The sequence below is a fragment of the Pleurodeles waltl genome, chromosome 1_2 (genome assembly GCF_031143425.1).
Source record: "Pleurodeles waltl isolate 20211129_DDA chromosome 1_2, aPleWal1.hap1.20221129, whole genome shotgun sequence".
NCBI classification, from domain to species: domain Eukaryota; kingdom Metazoa; phylum Chordata; class Amphibia; order Caudata; family Salamandridae; genus Pleurodeles; species Pleurodeles waltl.
Genome location: NC_090437.1, coordinates 487,569,360 through 487,586,037, shown reverse-complemented (window position 1 = coordinate 487,586,037; position 16,678 = coordinate 487,569,360). Strand labels below are relative to the sequence as shown.

Below are 16,678 nucleotides of genomic sequence, written 5' to 3'. Positions count from 1 at the left end.
ATTTACATACCAATAAACAGTCAAAACCCAAAACAAAATAGAAATAAACTTGTACCTCTCCATCTTAAAATCTTTCCTTTGTTCCGTATGCAGTAACCTTTCACAAGCACATCTCCACAGCTGTACTAAAAGTTAAATTTTCCTGAAGAACAATAAAATAATGAAGATGGCATTATGTTTATATGGTTTTAAATTAAGTGGAAAGCTCCGGTTTTTTTTTTCTGTTCGGTTGCTTTTTCCGTATTGCTGCTGTGCTTCAGGCAATAAAAGAAAATAGACATAATATTAGCCTCTGTGCATTGTCATAAATGTATTATTACCAGCCCGTCCAGGTGGAAAAAAAACTTCCTTTGGGTATTGGCGGTACCTCTCTAGCACAAATGGTGCTGGTACTAGTATTGGTGGTAGTTCTATGTATGCTATCACTAATAGTGTTGCAGAAAGTTCTATTGGCAACAAAAGTAGTACTAGCAGGGGGTATTAGCACTAGAGGCAGTTTTGATAGTGTTAGTAACGGGGGACTACATTGAGATAAAGAGATGCCCCTTAATGTTAAAGGATATTGAATGAAATGACATACAATTTCCATCTTCCATTTGAATGGGAATCTATCAAATCAATGTAGTGGCCTTTTGTTGTTAACAAACAAGTTACTTACCTGAGGTAACGCTTTTTCTGGTGGATACAGTATCTACCTGTGGGTTCCTTTTGAATGCTTCCAGTGCGCCATCATTCTACTGAATTTTTTTTCTCTCTAGATATCCACTTCGACGTCACAATGGAGCGGCTCTCCATGTGACTCTGTGTGACTACATCAGAGCCATAAGAAGACCTCGCCAGTGTGCTGATGTCAGTTTCCCCCGTTTTTTTTTTTTTTTTTTAACCTTGCCTTCAAAGCAAATGGGGGGGGGAACACTAACATCACAAGCACATGTGCAAACTCAATACAATAATTTTTATTTATATTTATATATATATATGTATATGTTCGATGGCATGTGTAGCTGCAGATATACATGCTATGCATAGTCCTGCCATCTAATGTTGGGCTCAGAGTGCTACAAGTTGTTTTTCTTCGAAGAAGTGTTTTCGAGGCATGGGATCGAATGACTCCTCCTCTTCGGCTCCGTTGAGCATGGGCATCGACTTCATATTAGATTGTTTTCTTTCCGCCATCGGGTTCGGACGGGTTTCTTTTCGCTCCGGTAGTTTGAGTCGGAAAAGTTCTAAAAACTCTATAATTCGTCGGTATTGCTTAGATCGCGCATCATCTCTCAACGACACTTCGGTACCGTTGGATCCAACTTCTTTACTTGCCCTTCGGGGCACCCGTGCCCAACTCTGGCCTGGTCTGGCCGACTGCGTGGAAGCCTCATGGACCGGACCCCATTTCGCTTCTGTCCTCTGTGCCATGCCAAGTTCCCATATACAGACCAACATCTCATCTGTAATCTCTGTCTGTCTCCAGACCATCTAGAGGATACTTGTGAGGCCTGCAGAGCCTTCCGCTCGAAGAAGACTCCACGAGACAGAAGAGCGTGAAGGTTGGAAATGGCGTTGAGAAGCACCGAACGTCTCAGCGTGGAGGAAGATGAGATTATGCACACCGCAGTCTCCGTCCGAGGGTCCGATTCTGAGCAGGAGTCCGAGGAGGACCGACCGGTCAAGGCAGGACAGCACATGAGTACGCCTGCCCCTGTCCAATCCAAGCCCAAACACAAGGCCTTGGGAACGCTACTGCCAGAAGGCCATGGTTCGACCGGCAAAAAGACCTCCGGTGACCAAGCAACAACTTCGGCACCGAGAAAGGCCACACCACCGAAGCACAGGCTCCGAAACAGGCAAACGCCGACCCTTCGAGTCGAAGCCTCAAATCCCTTTCGGAGCCGAGGCCAACATTCACTCCCAGCCTTTTGATCCCGAGAAAATCGGCTTCAGAGCCGAAAACACCCAGCTACACAGAAGAGCATGGACTTTCGAAACAACTTCAAGAAAGCCATAGATTTTCGGAGGAACTCACACAAATGGAGGACATTGATGAAAGGCAGGCCAGAATTCATATTCATGAAGACACTGGCAAGATTATAACTGCACCTCCTCTGAAGACTAAGAGGAAGCTAGCCTTTCAAGGACAATTGGACACTGATCAGCCACCAGCTAAAGTGCCAAGGCCTAAGCAAAAATCTCCACCTCCACAATTTTCACCTCATCAGTCTCCTCCCCATTCTCCTCACCTGTTTGTCTCTCCACCCACTACTCCTACTTCTACACCTGCACAGTCTCCTGTACATTCTGTAGATTCACAGCACAGCAATGTCAATCCATGGGATCTCTATGATCCAGATCCCATTTCCGATAACAGACCAGACTGCTATCTTTCCAAACCATCACCACCAGAAGATAGCACTGCGTACACTCAAGTTCTGGCTAGGGCGCCATCATACCACAATGTCTCCATGCACACCGAGCCTTTTGAGGATGATTTTCTCTTTAATACATTATCCTCCACTCACACTACTTACCAGTCCCTTCCCATGCTTCCAGGCACGTTAAAGCAGGATCATCACTCCCAGAGCAGAGAAAAAATATAAACCACCTCCCTCTGACCCTGCATTCGTTACTCAACAACTGCCTCCTGATTCTGTAGTTGTGAGTGCAGCAAGGAAATGGCCAACTCTGTCATCTGGTGATGCACCACCACCAGACAACGAGAGCAGGAAATTCGATGCTGCTGGCAAAAGAGTAGCATCACAAGCAGCCAATCAATGAAGAATAGCCAGCTCCCAAGCACTACTGGCTAGGTATGATAGGGCCCACTGGGACGAGATGAAAGATATCATCCAGCATCTTCCCAAATATCAACAAAAGAGGGCACAGCAAATAGTCGAGGAAGGGCAGGCAATTACTAACAACCAGATTAGGTCAGCCCTAGACTCAGCAGACACAGCAGCTAGGACAATCAATACTGCTGTTTCTATTCAGAGACATGCATGGCTTTGGTCTTCAGAGTTTAAGCCTGAAATCCAGCAGGCTGTCCTTAATGTGCCATTCAGTGAGAAACAGCTTTTTGGCCCTTTGGTTGATACGGCCATTGAAAAGATGAAGAAAGACTCAGACACTGCTAAAGCCATGGGTGCTCTCTATACTACGCAATACAGAGGTTCATTTTGTAAACCTCAATACAGGGGTGGTTTTAGAGCACAAACACCTGAGGCATCCACCTCACAGTCCAAATCATCTTACCAGCCTCAATACCAACGAGGTGGGTTTAGAGGAACTTATAAAGGCCAATTCCCCAGAGGTAGGGGAAAATATCAGCCAGTAAAACAAGCCTCACAGCCATAATAGTGACTCTCTCCACCTCTTCCCTCATCACACTTCACCTGTGGGAGGAAGTCTGCAAACGTCCCACAAAAATTGGTTACCCATTACAACAGACAACTGGGTATTGTCTTTTATCCGCAATGGTTACTGCATAGAATTGGCACAAATTCCCCCAGATATACCTCCAAGACCACACAAACTCTCCTCCCAACACATCTCCATGTTGCAAGAAGTACAGTCAATATTACTCAAACAAGCCATAGAGCTTGTACCACAAGATCAGATAGGAACAGGGGTTTACTCCCGGTACTTCCTTATTCCGAAAAAAGATGGAACCTTGAGACCAATACTAGATCTCAGAACTCTCAATCTTTACATTCTCTCAGAACACTTTCACATGGTAACACTACATGATGTAATCCCACTGCTACAACAACAAGATTTCATGGCAACATTAGACCTCAAGGATGCGTATTTTCACATACCCATCCATCCAGCGCACAGAAAATATCTCAGGCTTGTAAAACGGGGAAAACCGCTCCCAGGGTATTTACAAAATACCTTGCAGTTGCAGCCTACATAAGAAGGCAACACATCCATTTCTTTCAATATCTGGACGGTTGGCTAATAAAATCCAACAGTCATACACAGTGTCAAAACCATACACATTATGTAATACAAACCCTACACACTCTAGGGTTCTTTATAAACTACCAAAATTCCCACTTGCAACCTGCCCGAATTCAACAGTATTTAGGAGCCACACTAAATACACAAACAGCACTTGCTAGCCCAAGTCAACAAAGAGTACAAACATTCCACAATGTATTAGCACAAATTCAGTCAAACCAACAGTACACAGTCAAATTTGTAATGAAACTGTTGGGCATGATGGCATCATGCATCGCCATTGTCCCAAATGCAAGATTAAACATGCAGCCCTTCCAACAGTACCTTGCAAAACAATGGTCACAGGCACACTGTCAACTTCAAGATCTAGTGTTGATAGACTGCCAAACATGCATATCACTTCAGTGGTGGAATTCCACAAATTTAAACAAAGGGCGGCCATTTCAAGACACTGTTCAAGGACAATGGGACACCAAACACAAACAACTTCACATAAATCACCTAGTATTGCTCGCCGTATTCCTAGCACTCAAAGCCTTTCAACCTCTTCTCGTTCACAAACACATTCTGATCAAAACAGACAACATGACTACAATGTATTACCTAAACAAACAAGGAGGGACCCACTCTTCGCAACTGTCCCTTCTAGCACAAAAGATTTGGCATTGGGCAATAAACAACAACATTCACCTAGTAGCACAATACATTCCAGGGATACACAACCAATTGGCTGATGTTCTCAGCCGAGATAATCAACAAACACACAAGTGGGAAATTCATCCCCAAGTGCTTCAGACATACTTTCATCACTGGGGAACACCAGACATAGACCTATTCGCCACCAGCGAAAACGCAAAAGGCCGAAACTTCGCATCCAGGTTCCCACACTCTCTTTCCAAGGGCAATGCTCTATGGCTCAACTGGTCAGGAATATTTGCTTACGCTTTCCCCCTCTCCTGCTCACTTAATTTCTAGTCAACAAACTGCATCAAAACAAACTCAAACTCAAACTCATACTTATAGCACCAACGTGGGCACGTCAACCCTGGTACACAACACTGTTAGATCTGTCAGTAGTACCACACATCAAACTCCCCAACAGACAAGATCTGTTAACACAAAACAGACAACTAATCAGGCATCCAGATCCAGCAATACTCAATCTAGCGATTTGGCTCCTGAAGTCTTAGAGTTTGGATATCTACAACTTCCAACAGAGTGTATGGAAGTAATTAAACAAGCTAGAAAACCCACTACCAGGCAGTGTTATGCGAACAAATGGAAAACGTTTGTGTTTTACTGTCAAACTAAACAGATTGCCCCTCTTTCAGCATCAATACACGACATTGTAGGTTACTTGCTTCATCTGCAAAAAGCTAATTTAGCCTTCTCGTCCATCAAAATACATCTCAATGCTATTTCAGCGTATTTGCAAAATATACAACACATCTCTCTATTTAGAGTCCCGGAAGGACTAAAACGCATCATACCACCAAGAACACCCCCAGTGCCTTCGTGGAATCTAAATATTGTACTCACACGACTCATGGGTCCACCATTTGAACCTATGCATTCATGTCAGATTCAATACCTAACATGGAAAGTTGCATTCCTAGTTGCTATTACTTCATTAAGGAGAGTTAGTGAAATCCAAGCATTCACTATTGAACAACCCTTCATACAAGTACACAAACAAAGTGGTACTTCGGACAAATGCAAAATTTCTACCAAAAGTGATATCAAGTTTCATATCAAACAAAAAGTGGAACTCCCAGTCTTCTTCCCACAGCCAGACTCTGTAGCAGAAAGAGCGCTGCATACATTGGACATTAAAAGAGCTATAATGTATTACATTGATAGAACTAAATCATTTAGGAAAACAACACAGTTATTTGTGGCATTCCAAAAACTGCATACTGGAAATCCTATCACAAAACAAGGACTAGCTAGATGGATAGTAAAATGCATCCAAACATGTTACCTAAAAGCTAAAAGGCAGCTATTAGTAACACCAAAAGCACATTCCACCAGGAAAAAAGGAGCAACAGTGGCATTTTTAGGAAATATACCAGTGACCGAAATCTGTAAAGCAGCCACTTGGTCAACACCCAATACATTTACCAAGGATTACTGTGTTGATGTGTTAGCAGCACAACAGGCCACAGTAGGCTGTGCTAAGAACTCTATTTCAAACAACTTCAACTCCTACAGGCTGACCACTGCTTATGGGAGGCAAAACTGTTTTGTAGTCTATGCATAGCATGTGTATCTGCAGCTACACATGCCATCGAAAGGAAAATGTCACTTACCCAGTGTACATCTGCTCGTGGCATGTTCCCGCTGTATATTCACATGCGCCCTCTCACCTCCCCGGGAGCCTGTAGCCGTTTTTAAGTTAAAACATTCATTTGTAGATATGTATATATATATATCTATTCCATTTGCAATAACATCTCTTTTCTTTATGCTCTATCACTCCTACCTTACCCTCTGCGGGAAAACAATCTAACATGGAGTCGATACCCATGCGCAGTGGAGCCAAAGAGGAGGAGTCACTTGATCCCGTGACTCAAAAACACTTCTTCGAAGAAAAACAACTTGTAACACTCCAAGCCCAACACTAGATGGCTGGACTATGCATAGCATGTGAATCTGCAGCGGAACATGCCACGAACTGATGTACCTTATATATATATACAAACAATTTCGTTCTTGGCATAACCAGACAGGCAACGGGGAGTTGGACGGAACGGTGAGGAATCCAGAGTTAGATACTGTATCCACCAGAAAAAGCGTTACTAAAGGTAAGTAACTTGTTCTTCTGATGGTTACATCTACCTGTGGACTCCTCACCTTTTTTAATATAATCCCAAAGCAGACCCGCACTCTGAGGTGGGCACCTGTCTGGCTATACCAAGAAATCCTGCAGCACAGAATGGGCAAAATGTCCGTCCCGCTTTGCTTCCGAGTTCAAGCAGTAATGTTTTGAAAAAGTATGGATGGAAGCCCAAGCTGCTGCCTTTCAGATGTCAACAACAGGTACACCTCCAGCCAAAGCAGAAGTAGTAGACTTAACTTTGGTTTAATGAGCTCTAATATCCTCTGGAGGATCCTTCTTTGCCAGTGCATAACAAATTTTAATGCAAAGAATGACCCACCTTGCTAGCGTTCTTTTGTGGACGGCCTTGCTCTTCGTCTTGCCCACATAGCCAACAAAGGGCTGATTGTCGGTCCCAAACTCTCTCGTCCAGTCCATGTACAAGCTCAGTACTCTATTTGGATCCAGACGTGCAGTCTTTCCTCCTCCTTAGAGGGATGGGAAGGAGGGTGGAAGGATGGACTGCCCCAAATGGAAAGGAGTCGTCACCTTTGGCAGGAAAGCAGCCCTGGTTCTTAAAACTATCTTGTTGGCATGGAAAATGGTGAACGGGGGCTTTACGCTCAGAGCTTGCAGCTTACTAACATGCCAAGATGACATGATTGGTATGATAAAAACAATTTTAAAGGAGCCTCAACTATGCAGTGGTTCAAATGGTGCACCCATCGGATACATTAAAACTAAATTTAAATCCTACTGAGGCATTATAAATGGAATGGGAGGAAACCTATTAATCAAATCATTAAGAAACCTTAGAACTATAGGGGACTTGAAGAGGGTTGGTAAGGTAAACAAATGCCGACAATGCAGACAGCCAGCCCTTCACTGTTGCAACTTGTGCCAAGGAGAGAGCAAACTATAAAACATTGGACAAATAGGCCTTTGAAGGATCAACCTGACTCTCCTCACACTACTTAACAAACTTGGCCCATCTATCAGCATAGACAGTTTTGGTTGCTTGTCGCCTGGCCGATAATATAACATCCGCCACTTCTGGGTGAAGAGAAAAGGAATTTAGATTGCCCCTTTCAATCTCCAGGCATGTAGGTGCAGGCTCTGGAGGTAGGGGTATAGAATCTACCGCTCTGACTACGAGAGGAGGTCTCCCCTGTGAGGGAGATGGAGAGGAGGGCACAGCAAGAGGTGAAGGAGGTCTGTACCACACCCTTCTTGGCCAATCCAAGGCTAGTAATATGACTTGGGCCCGGTCTTGACGAATCTTCCTCAGAACCTGAGGAATTATGGGTATGGGAGGAAACTTGTAAAACAGCCGGTTGCCCCAGCTCAATTGTAACACGTCCCCCAATGCTCCCCGCATCGGAAACTGGAGGCTGCAGAAAGGCAAGCAGTGCACATTCTTGTCAGTGGCTAACAGGTCTATCTGAGGCATCGCCCATAACTGGAAGATGTGAAGAACCACTTTTGGATGGAGTCACCAATGGTGGTCGGCTGAAAAGGGCCACCTGAGATTAACTCTAGCCAGATTGTTTTCTACTATGCAAATCTGATGTTCCTGAGCCCAGGACATGAGTCACAGAGCCTCTCTGCAGAGAAGATGCAACCCTACTCCTCTCTGTTTGTTGATGTACCACATTGCAGTAGTGTTGTCTGTCAAAACTTGAACCGACTGACCGCAAATAGAAGAGTGGAAGGCCTTGGGAGCCCGGCGTATTGCCCGCAACTCCAACAGATTGATATGAACCATATGTTCTTCTGGAGACCAAAGACTCTTGATCTCCAGATCCCCCAGATATTCTCCTCACGCTAGAGTGGAAGCATCCGTTGTGACTGGTCATAGGAGGTGGCAGGCAAAACGGTCTCCCTTGTGTTAGGTTTCTGTCCACAGACCACCATTGAAGATCCATTGCAGTGCTCCTGGTGATCCTTACTGACTCCTTGAGATCTCTGTTGTGTCTAAACCACTGCTTTGGGAGTCACCACTGGAGAGCCTTCATGTGCCAACGTGCATGAGAAACAAACAGAATGCAGAAAGTGAACAGACTGAGTAGGCATAGGACCTTTAGGACTGGAACAAACACTCCACTGAAACATATGTACTGTCTCTCTAAACAGGAGGCGCTGAGGTGAGAATTGGGCATGTTTAACAAAAAGCCCAGGTTGAACAACAACTGAGTTGCAAATGATGCAGCACCAAGTCTGGAGACTTAGCTTTGATCAACCAGTCGCCCCGGTCAGGAAATACCGATATTCCTTTCCTTCTGAGATGTGCTGCAACCATTGCCATCACCTTTGTGAAGACTTGCGGTGCAGAAGTTAGACCAAAAGAAAGGACCGCAAACTGGTAGTGCGGTGTTCCTACCATGAACAGAAGATATTTCCTTTGTGACTGCAGAATTTGGATGTGAAAATATGCATCCTGCAAGTCGATAGAAACTATCCAGTCTTCCTTGTCCTGCGGAAGAAGCACCTGAGCTAGTGTTGGCATCTTGAATTTCTTTTTTGAGGAACCAATTTAAAATTCTCAGGTCTAGGCTTGGCCTTAAACAATCATCTTTCTTGGGGAATAGGAAATAGCTTGAATAACATCACTGACCTTTTTCCTGCTCCTCTGTGCCCTGTAAAAGCAGATTTTCTACCTCCTGCTGAAGCAACAGCAGCTGATCTTCTGACAAAAAGTATGCTGAGGAGGGAAGGGGAGTCTCCCGAAAGGGAAGGGCATGCACATTTCCTACAATGCTTAACACCCAAAAGTCTGATGTTATTGACTCCCACTCTTGGAGAAAATGAATTAACCTCCCCCCTACGGACAACACATTCTGACTGAAAGGAAGAGAACTGTGGCTGCTTTCTTGAAAGATTCCCAGCAGATGATAAACTGGAGGAGGAGGAAGGCTGCTGGACAGCACTACTCTGCCTAAGTCTCCCACAGCCTCTGTAGGTCTTATAGAGGGGGTTGGCAGGCTGTTGACCCTGGAACTGCTGCCTCCTACGAAAGGCGGAGCTGTGGCCAAACTCCCCTAAACCTAAGGAAAGGACTATAGGATGAGGAGAGTGTCTGAAGTCCCAATGACTTAGCAATGGCCTTACTCTCCTTGAACCTTTCTAACGCTGAGTCAGCCTTGTCTCCAAACAACCTGGACCCGTCAAAAGGGAGGTCTATTAAGGTGGACTCTTTATCAGGGGAGAACCTTGAACTCCAGGTAATAACAACTCCCTCTCCGGAGAAGTGTCCAGTTCACTAGCCACCTCAATACCTTCAAAGCCCTGAGAAGGTAAAGGAATCTCTCCTTCCTCAAGGTTTTGTTGTTCTTTCCAGTATTGTTGGTCCTCCAAGAGCCGCAAGGCTTCCCTTCTAAACCTCAGTCTAGACCCCAGCCGCGGTGTTGATAGTGAGCGCTCCGACGTCGTGGATGTCTTTTGTGGTGCTGGTGAAGCCAGAGCTGGGATATTACTCTGAAGAGGAGTAGAGTGGCCCGACACCGGATGAGATTTTCCGATGTCCGTATCTGTGCCAGTGGCATCTTAATTCCCGAAGGTAATTGAGCCGTGGGCAGAAAATGCATGAAAGGAGCCTGTTTTTACAGTGCCAGGAAGCATCCCAGATTAAAGGCCAAAGGACCAGTGGGGGTCATTGCCTTGTTGAAAATGCTAAACATAGCATTTAAGAAAACAGATGGATCTGTCCCAGGAGTAAAACAAACTGATATTCCTGTTGAGGTTGGGCCTAACTTGATTCCTGCTCTTCAGTTTCCTGGTCTGCTGGAGTAACAGAGGAGAATTGCGCTGCAGGACTCGCAGGCCATGCTGAGATCTCAACCAAAGACGGCGCTGGTGACATCTCAGGCGTCTTTGGTTGTGGAGGTGATAAGGTGGGGCTCTAAGGTGGGACTCGTGTTATAGGTCAAACTGCGTCGAGACTTCGAAGCTGGTGATAATAGCATCTCGGGAAGAGCGACGCCAAGAGCTGTGATGGCGATCCATCTTATGATACCTCACGGACCTGTGAGATGACAACCCCTTTTGAGGCCTGAATCTTGGATGGCCCGCTTCTCTTTTTATGCCTTTGCCAGGAACACTTTTGCCTCCCTTTCCTTCATTGTCTTTGGGTTTATACTCTGGCAAGAAGAGCATCCGCCAACATTGTGGTTGGAACTCGGGCCAATTTTAGTGTGGGTCAGTAACTGACATATGACCTCCAAACTCTTTACAAAGCTTAAAGCCCGACTTCTACAGCGGAGACATTGTAACACGAAGAAAGCTATGAAAAGAAGCTCCCTCAATACAGTGTAACACCGGGAGAGACAGAAAAAAATGTTTGCCTCGAAAGGGCAGTAAAAAGAGAACTAACATCAGAATGCTGGCAAGGATTTCTTATGGCTCCAAAGACATCGCACGGAGTCGCGTGCAGAGCTGTTCAGTTCGGACGTCCTCGTTGAGGTGAAGAGCTAGAAAGAAAACATTTCCGTTGTATGCTGGTGCATTGGGAGTATTGAAAAGGTGATGAATCCACAGGTAGATGTTTCCCTCAGAAATACTATTTAAAGGAAAGGAAATAGATTAAATTGAACCAGGGATTGTTCTCTTTCTGAAGTAATAGCTTCTGATCAGATTTTGGCTTTGATTAGAAGCTGGGCATTTCTTGATCTGAGGTTTTAGCCATATTGGTACATGTTCCTTTAAATCACTGTTAACATTTGGCTAGTTGTCACGATCACCTTTGCCTAAGTTGGTGCTCTCGGATTCCATTCAGCTTGACAGACATTCAGACTTTCACATCAGGATGGTGGTATCTAAATAAGAGATTGACCCGGTCTAGTCATTCAACTTAGCCTCCTGCAGGAATCTATTTCAGCAGTCAATATATATACACGTCTGTCCTAACGCTGATCTGAATGGCAGCCTTTTGGATGTCACACTTGCATACTGTTAAGAAACATGTCCAAAAAAGTATGCTTAGGTTAGATTATTCTAAAATGTATATTTTCCTGATTGTGGAACTGACCTTGACTGGTCATCGTCCTGTGTTCATTTCTTGATAATGTATGTTGTCCAAGTTTTAAAACTGTAAACTGGCTGTACTGTTACTCAGTTTATTATTTTTGTTAAACTTATTTTCACGGGTTTTTTTTTCAACACTAAACAGAGCATAATGTTGCAAGACGAGACATTACACAGTTCTTCTCTTAACACTGTGTGTTATTTAATAGCAAGGAGCAGGCAACATGTGTAATGTCCCAGCCATTACGTCATGTGGTACATAGCTCATTTGATTGACAACAGAAGGAAGCATGTTACAAGGTTAGTGCTATAGATTCAGATTGGCTAAACATGCTTACAGTGGCCCCACATATTTCTAGGGCAAGATAGGTGTGGCAGTAAGCAGTCATAGACTTCAGAGTACTTACAGTGTATGGTGAGATCTTGGAGCTGCGTTGCGTATCTCTGGGCCGCTCTCTTTCTCCAATTAATATCCATCCTTTGCTTGGCTAGCAATAGCGGTCATTTTCCGGGAAGGCGTAGGCATGTCTTTTACATTTCCCAACATGGCCTACATAGGAGTCATGGACACATCAAAAGTCTAATTGAGGTCATGATTTTCCTGTCAATATAAGTGTATCTGTGGGCAACTCCAGGCTATATGCACAAACTCTGCATTCTGAGCCTTGCATCTCCAGCAGCTAGAGTGTAGTTAGCCCATCCCTCATCATGTTTATACTCTGTGTATATATTTTAATTGTATTAATCTAAATTTCCTGCTGATGGACACATGTTTTAATTTGTTGGCAGCATCATACCCACTGTACAGTCTCTATTTCGTGCCAGAGATCGAGTTCCAATTTCCCTTCATGTTCAGATCCTCAACATGGAACTTATTCACGGTACACGAAGACATTCTTGTGATCAGTTTTACTTGATTTAGATTAACAGTGACCAGGTTGAGCAGATGCCATTTGAACGGTTCCATTGGTATTTCTGGTTGGTATAGAGCAACGAAGGCGGTGATATATCAACATATCCTTAGTGGTATTAGTTACACCTCGCGAGATGGTATAATATATTATAAACCCAAATGCTTGCCTTTGGCTCCATATTTAGTAGTCTAACCTATTGGCGCATAGCTTAGCTTCCAACCATTCTTTCTAGTACTGTTGCCGGGGTTAAGTTGGTAAGTGCACTTGAAAGTCGCGCGTAGTTCATCTCCAGTTGATCGCCATGGAATAAAATCTGACTGGTCCGGTCTTATCAGTCTAGGCTTCAGAGGGAGCAACATGTTAGTGATGATTTTAGCGAGCATTTTGTTGTTCGTACGTATTAGTGAACGTTGGAGATATGATTCACATTTACGAGACGGCTTATCTGGTTTTAATAATGTAATCACCTCTGGCATGGTGGGGAGGGGCAGCATAACTTTCTCAAATGTCTCATTGTTCTTTGAACGTAACCATTATGTCTTGTTCAATAGCTACCAATCTTATTACATCCTGGCCTGAACTCTGCCTGGGATAGAGCACTGGAAATTGCACTTCTGTCATTTCTAAACTGTAACAGGTGATGCTAGTACCCAGTTTAATAGTACTTCATTTACCAACCTTAAGAAAAACACAGAGGCTGAGCCTTCCTTGCCATAATCCAGGTCATGAGCCCCCTGCTTCATCAGCAAACATGTAACTGTTCATGCTATCCTGCTGGGATGGAAGATTTTTTTTTTTTGGGGGGGGGGGGGGGGAGTGTTCAGTCAGAGGTGATAGTTGCAATTAAGACTTTTCTGTAAAGGTTGTGTTGCTTGCAAACTTGCTATTAAACCTTTAATCTTCTTGTATTGTTCAAGTGCTTCTTCAGATATTTGGTTTTTGGTGTCACACATTTTCATCACTTGGAGCCAAGATGCTGGGGAATGTGCTTATCCCCCAATTCATTTTAGCTGTCTAGCTGCGCACAGCTTTTGCTTCCTCTTGCAGGCAGCATTATGTTACATTCTTAACCAGCCACTTATCCTTTCCTGTTGGATAGCCGTTTGTCAACTTGCAATCCTTTGCTTGTGATTTGTTGCTTCTTTATGTTGTTTGCCCCTCCCCTGGAGCATTGCTCATTCTCCAACTTTGTGATTGGTTGCTTTGTTGCAGTGCTTAATTTGTAAATAAAAAGGTGCTGGTGCCCAAAGCCTTCCTCTTAAACACATGGCTGCTGCAATTAAATGTGCGAACACAGAATACTGAGGCGGTGTAATCCTGAAGCCATCTCGGGCCTCTTCAATCCGTATAAAGCCACTCCCTGTCCCTTCAGCTCACTCTTGCAGCTTTCTGCTTTCTCTCTTTGTGACACTTTTTCGTTTTTCGTTTTTCCTTTCCTCCATCTTTCCCATATGTGTCTTTTGCTCGCAGCAAATGCTTGAGGCAGAAGAGTAAGCCCCGGCCCTCAAAAAGAAGTGCCGGTGCTCAGCTCCAGAAACAACAAGCATAAATTAAGCACTGCTTTGTTGCCTCATTACACAGCTTTAGTCTGCAGTGTTTCACTCTAGCGTATATGTAAAATGCATTCAGATCTAAACCACTTATTAATGTCATTCGTGTATATTGCATTGTAGTGAACTGTAACATTATCATACTGGTAGCACAGTATAGCAAAGAGAGTGCATGGTTGTGGAAAGTTAAATTTGTTGTGACCATATGTGGGAAGCATTTTTGTGTAGTGCATTGTTGCTCACAGCAGCATAATACTCAAATATATTTAACACCGGTTGAATTGACTAAATCACCACCTTTATTTGCGGAATTGTAGTGAAAATACAAACTCATTTCAGGCATAACATTGTTTTATAAACTAAATTATTTGAAATCAACGTAATAATAAATCAGTTATAAAAAACAAATTATGGAATGCAAATTGAGCCATTGTAAGTCTTTTGAACAGGTGAGACATCTATTGCTCTTTTGTCTTTATTTGCACCAAGAAGTAGTTGTTGAGCCGGGATACTTTTTCTTTGCCCCGGGGATTCACTATATTTTACCCCTAAGGTAACATATCTGGTCTTTGGGCACAGTGTGATGGAAGAGAAAGTGTGAGAGATAAGCAAACAAATTATTATAATAGTTAGGTTGCAATATTTACTCTGCAGCTCACGTTATGTTTCATGGTTTCTATTTGTTTTAAGTATATATCCCATCCTGACCGCAGCAGTTGGCCAACCTTCTGTAAACGTTTCAGAGTCTGGGAGAAGGACTGGCAGAGCAAAGAGAAAAGAGGCATGGATCTGCCTCGATGGACCGGTATCAGTAGTCCAGTTTGGAGGGAAGCAAGGGTATCCAATATATAGTCTGCAATAAACTAACCCGAGGGACACGCAGTTGCTGAATTTGTGTTTGTATGTGTGTACTCACCAAGAGGGGGTTAATCAGAAGACCCAGTAATCTAAATAGCAACTTGACTAACGCAGAGATGCTGTCAAGAGTTAAAAAGATACCAAATGGGCAGAAAATAGGAGTTGATGGCATCAGCAATAGCCATGTATCTTTCTAAAGAGAAACGTTGCCTACTGCTGAACAAAATCACCTCATGAGCGAGGACTGAAGAGGAACTAAGGTTGGCAACTTGAGCAAGACGGTAACAAAACAGTCTCCAGGAGGGACGAACATAAAGCATTTACCTACGAAATCAAGGGAATTTTTGAAAGGCAGGCTAAGGGACTAATGAAAGTGATCGGTGTGGCTAAAGCCCACCAAGTAGGTTATAGCATGACGAGAGAGCAGCAGCATGTACGCTGCTAGGCTCGACCTAAAAAGTAGTAACCTGCTTGCGCCATTTAGTTTGTTAATTTCTCTACGAATTAAAATGTAATGTCTACTGTAGGTTTTGCTTTAGGTACAACTTTCAAATGATTCCATGTTTTTTTCTGCACTCTCCTGCAGAATAAACATCTTTCCTAACACTCATTCATAAACTCGAGTCTTCTCCTACCGTGTATGGCTCACTTTTTTCCAAAGCTTTTGTTCTGTTTTCTCTCTCTGCATCATGTCTACTTCATACAGCTTCAGTAGTCTTTGTATTTGTTTGCACTGTTGTTTAATGCCCCATGTTTCGTTCGATATTGTATAGAACAACGTCATTGCGCTTTAACGTTAATACATCGTAATCAGACTTTTTCTGTACGTGTCAGAATTTTCTAATTGATTGTTGATGTTTTGCAGGAGAGCCCGATAAGGAGCTGAATCCTAAAAAGAAAATCTGGGAGCAAGTCCATCCTGACCTGCAGACTGATGAGCATTGTGTGGCCACTTACAAAGGCGTGTCGTTTGAGGTGAAGGGGAAAGGCGTTTGTAAGGCTCAAACCATGACCAAAAGTGGAATCAAATAACTGTCGGTGCTGTATAGAAAAACAGCTAAAAGATTGCTGAAGGTTTTTCACGTTGAGAAACAACACACACAATAAAGGAATACATATCTGTGCCTAAACGTGTACAATTTATTTTTGTTATGTTTCAGCTTATTTCACTCTAGTTGTTCGAATGGGTCTTAAGTCAATTGTATGTTTTTTTTTATTTATTTTTTTATGGGAAAGTAATGTTTGAATTATTTTTATAGGATAGTCTTGTGTTCTGAAGAAGGTGTGTTTTATAGGGCTATTCTGTTCTACATAAGCTGTACATGGTCTCCCATTCTATTGGTTATGTGCGGAATGGAATCCTCCTTGCATAAATAGTGGGTCTTTTATACCACTCTCCTTCAAAGAAAGCATAATCAAGAATACCAAGATAGTATTGCACTAACTTGCCTTTCTGAAGAAATATTCCTGCCAATGTACAAAGACCCCAGAACAGTCCCTTTCCATAGTAGAAACATCTTCAGGGGATGTAGACATTTTAAAGACTTTTCAAAGTAAGCTGTTTA

At 43.4% G+C, this 16,678-nt stretch overlaps 1 protein-coding gene across 3 annotated transcripts in view; it reads left to right on the top strand.

The window, feature by feature from the left end:
• AIMP1 (aminoacyl tRNA synthetase complex interacting multifunctional protein 1) overlaps positions 1-16,237 on the top strand; it is a 205,568-nt gene extending 189,331 nt beyond the window's left edge. For 2 of the 3 annotated variants that reach the window (XM_069241223.1, XM_069241233.1), the window contains exon 7: positions 15,979-16,237. In XM_069241223.1, coding sequence (XP_069097324.1) covers positions 15,979-16,145 — 167 coding nt within the window. In that variant the 3' untranslated portion in view covers positions 16,146-16,237. The remainder of the gene's footprint in view (positions 1-15,978) is intronic. The other variant, XM_069241241.1, reaches the window with a different exon arrangement.
• Positions 16,238-16,678: the final 441 nt, after the last annotated feature.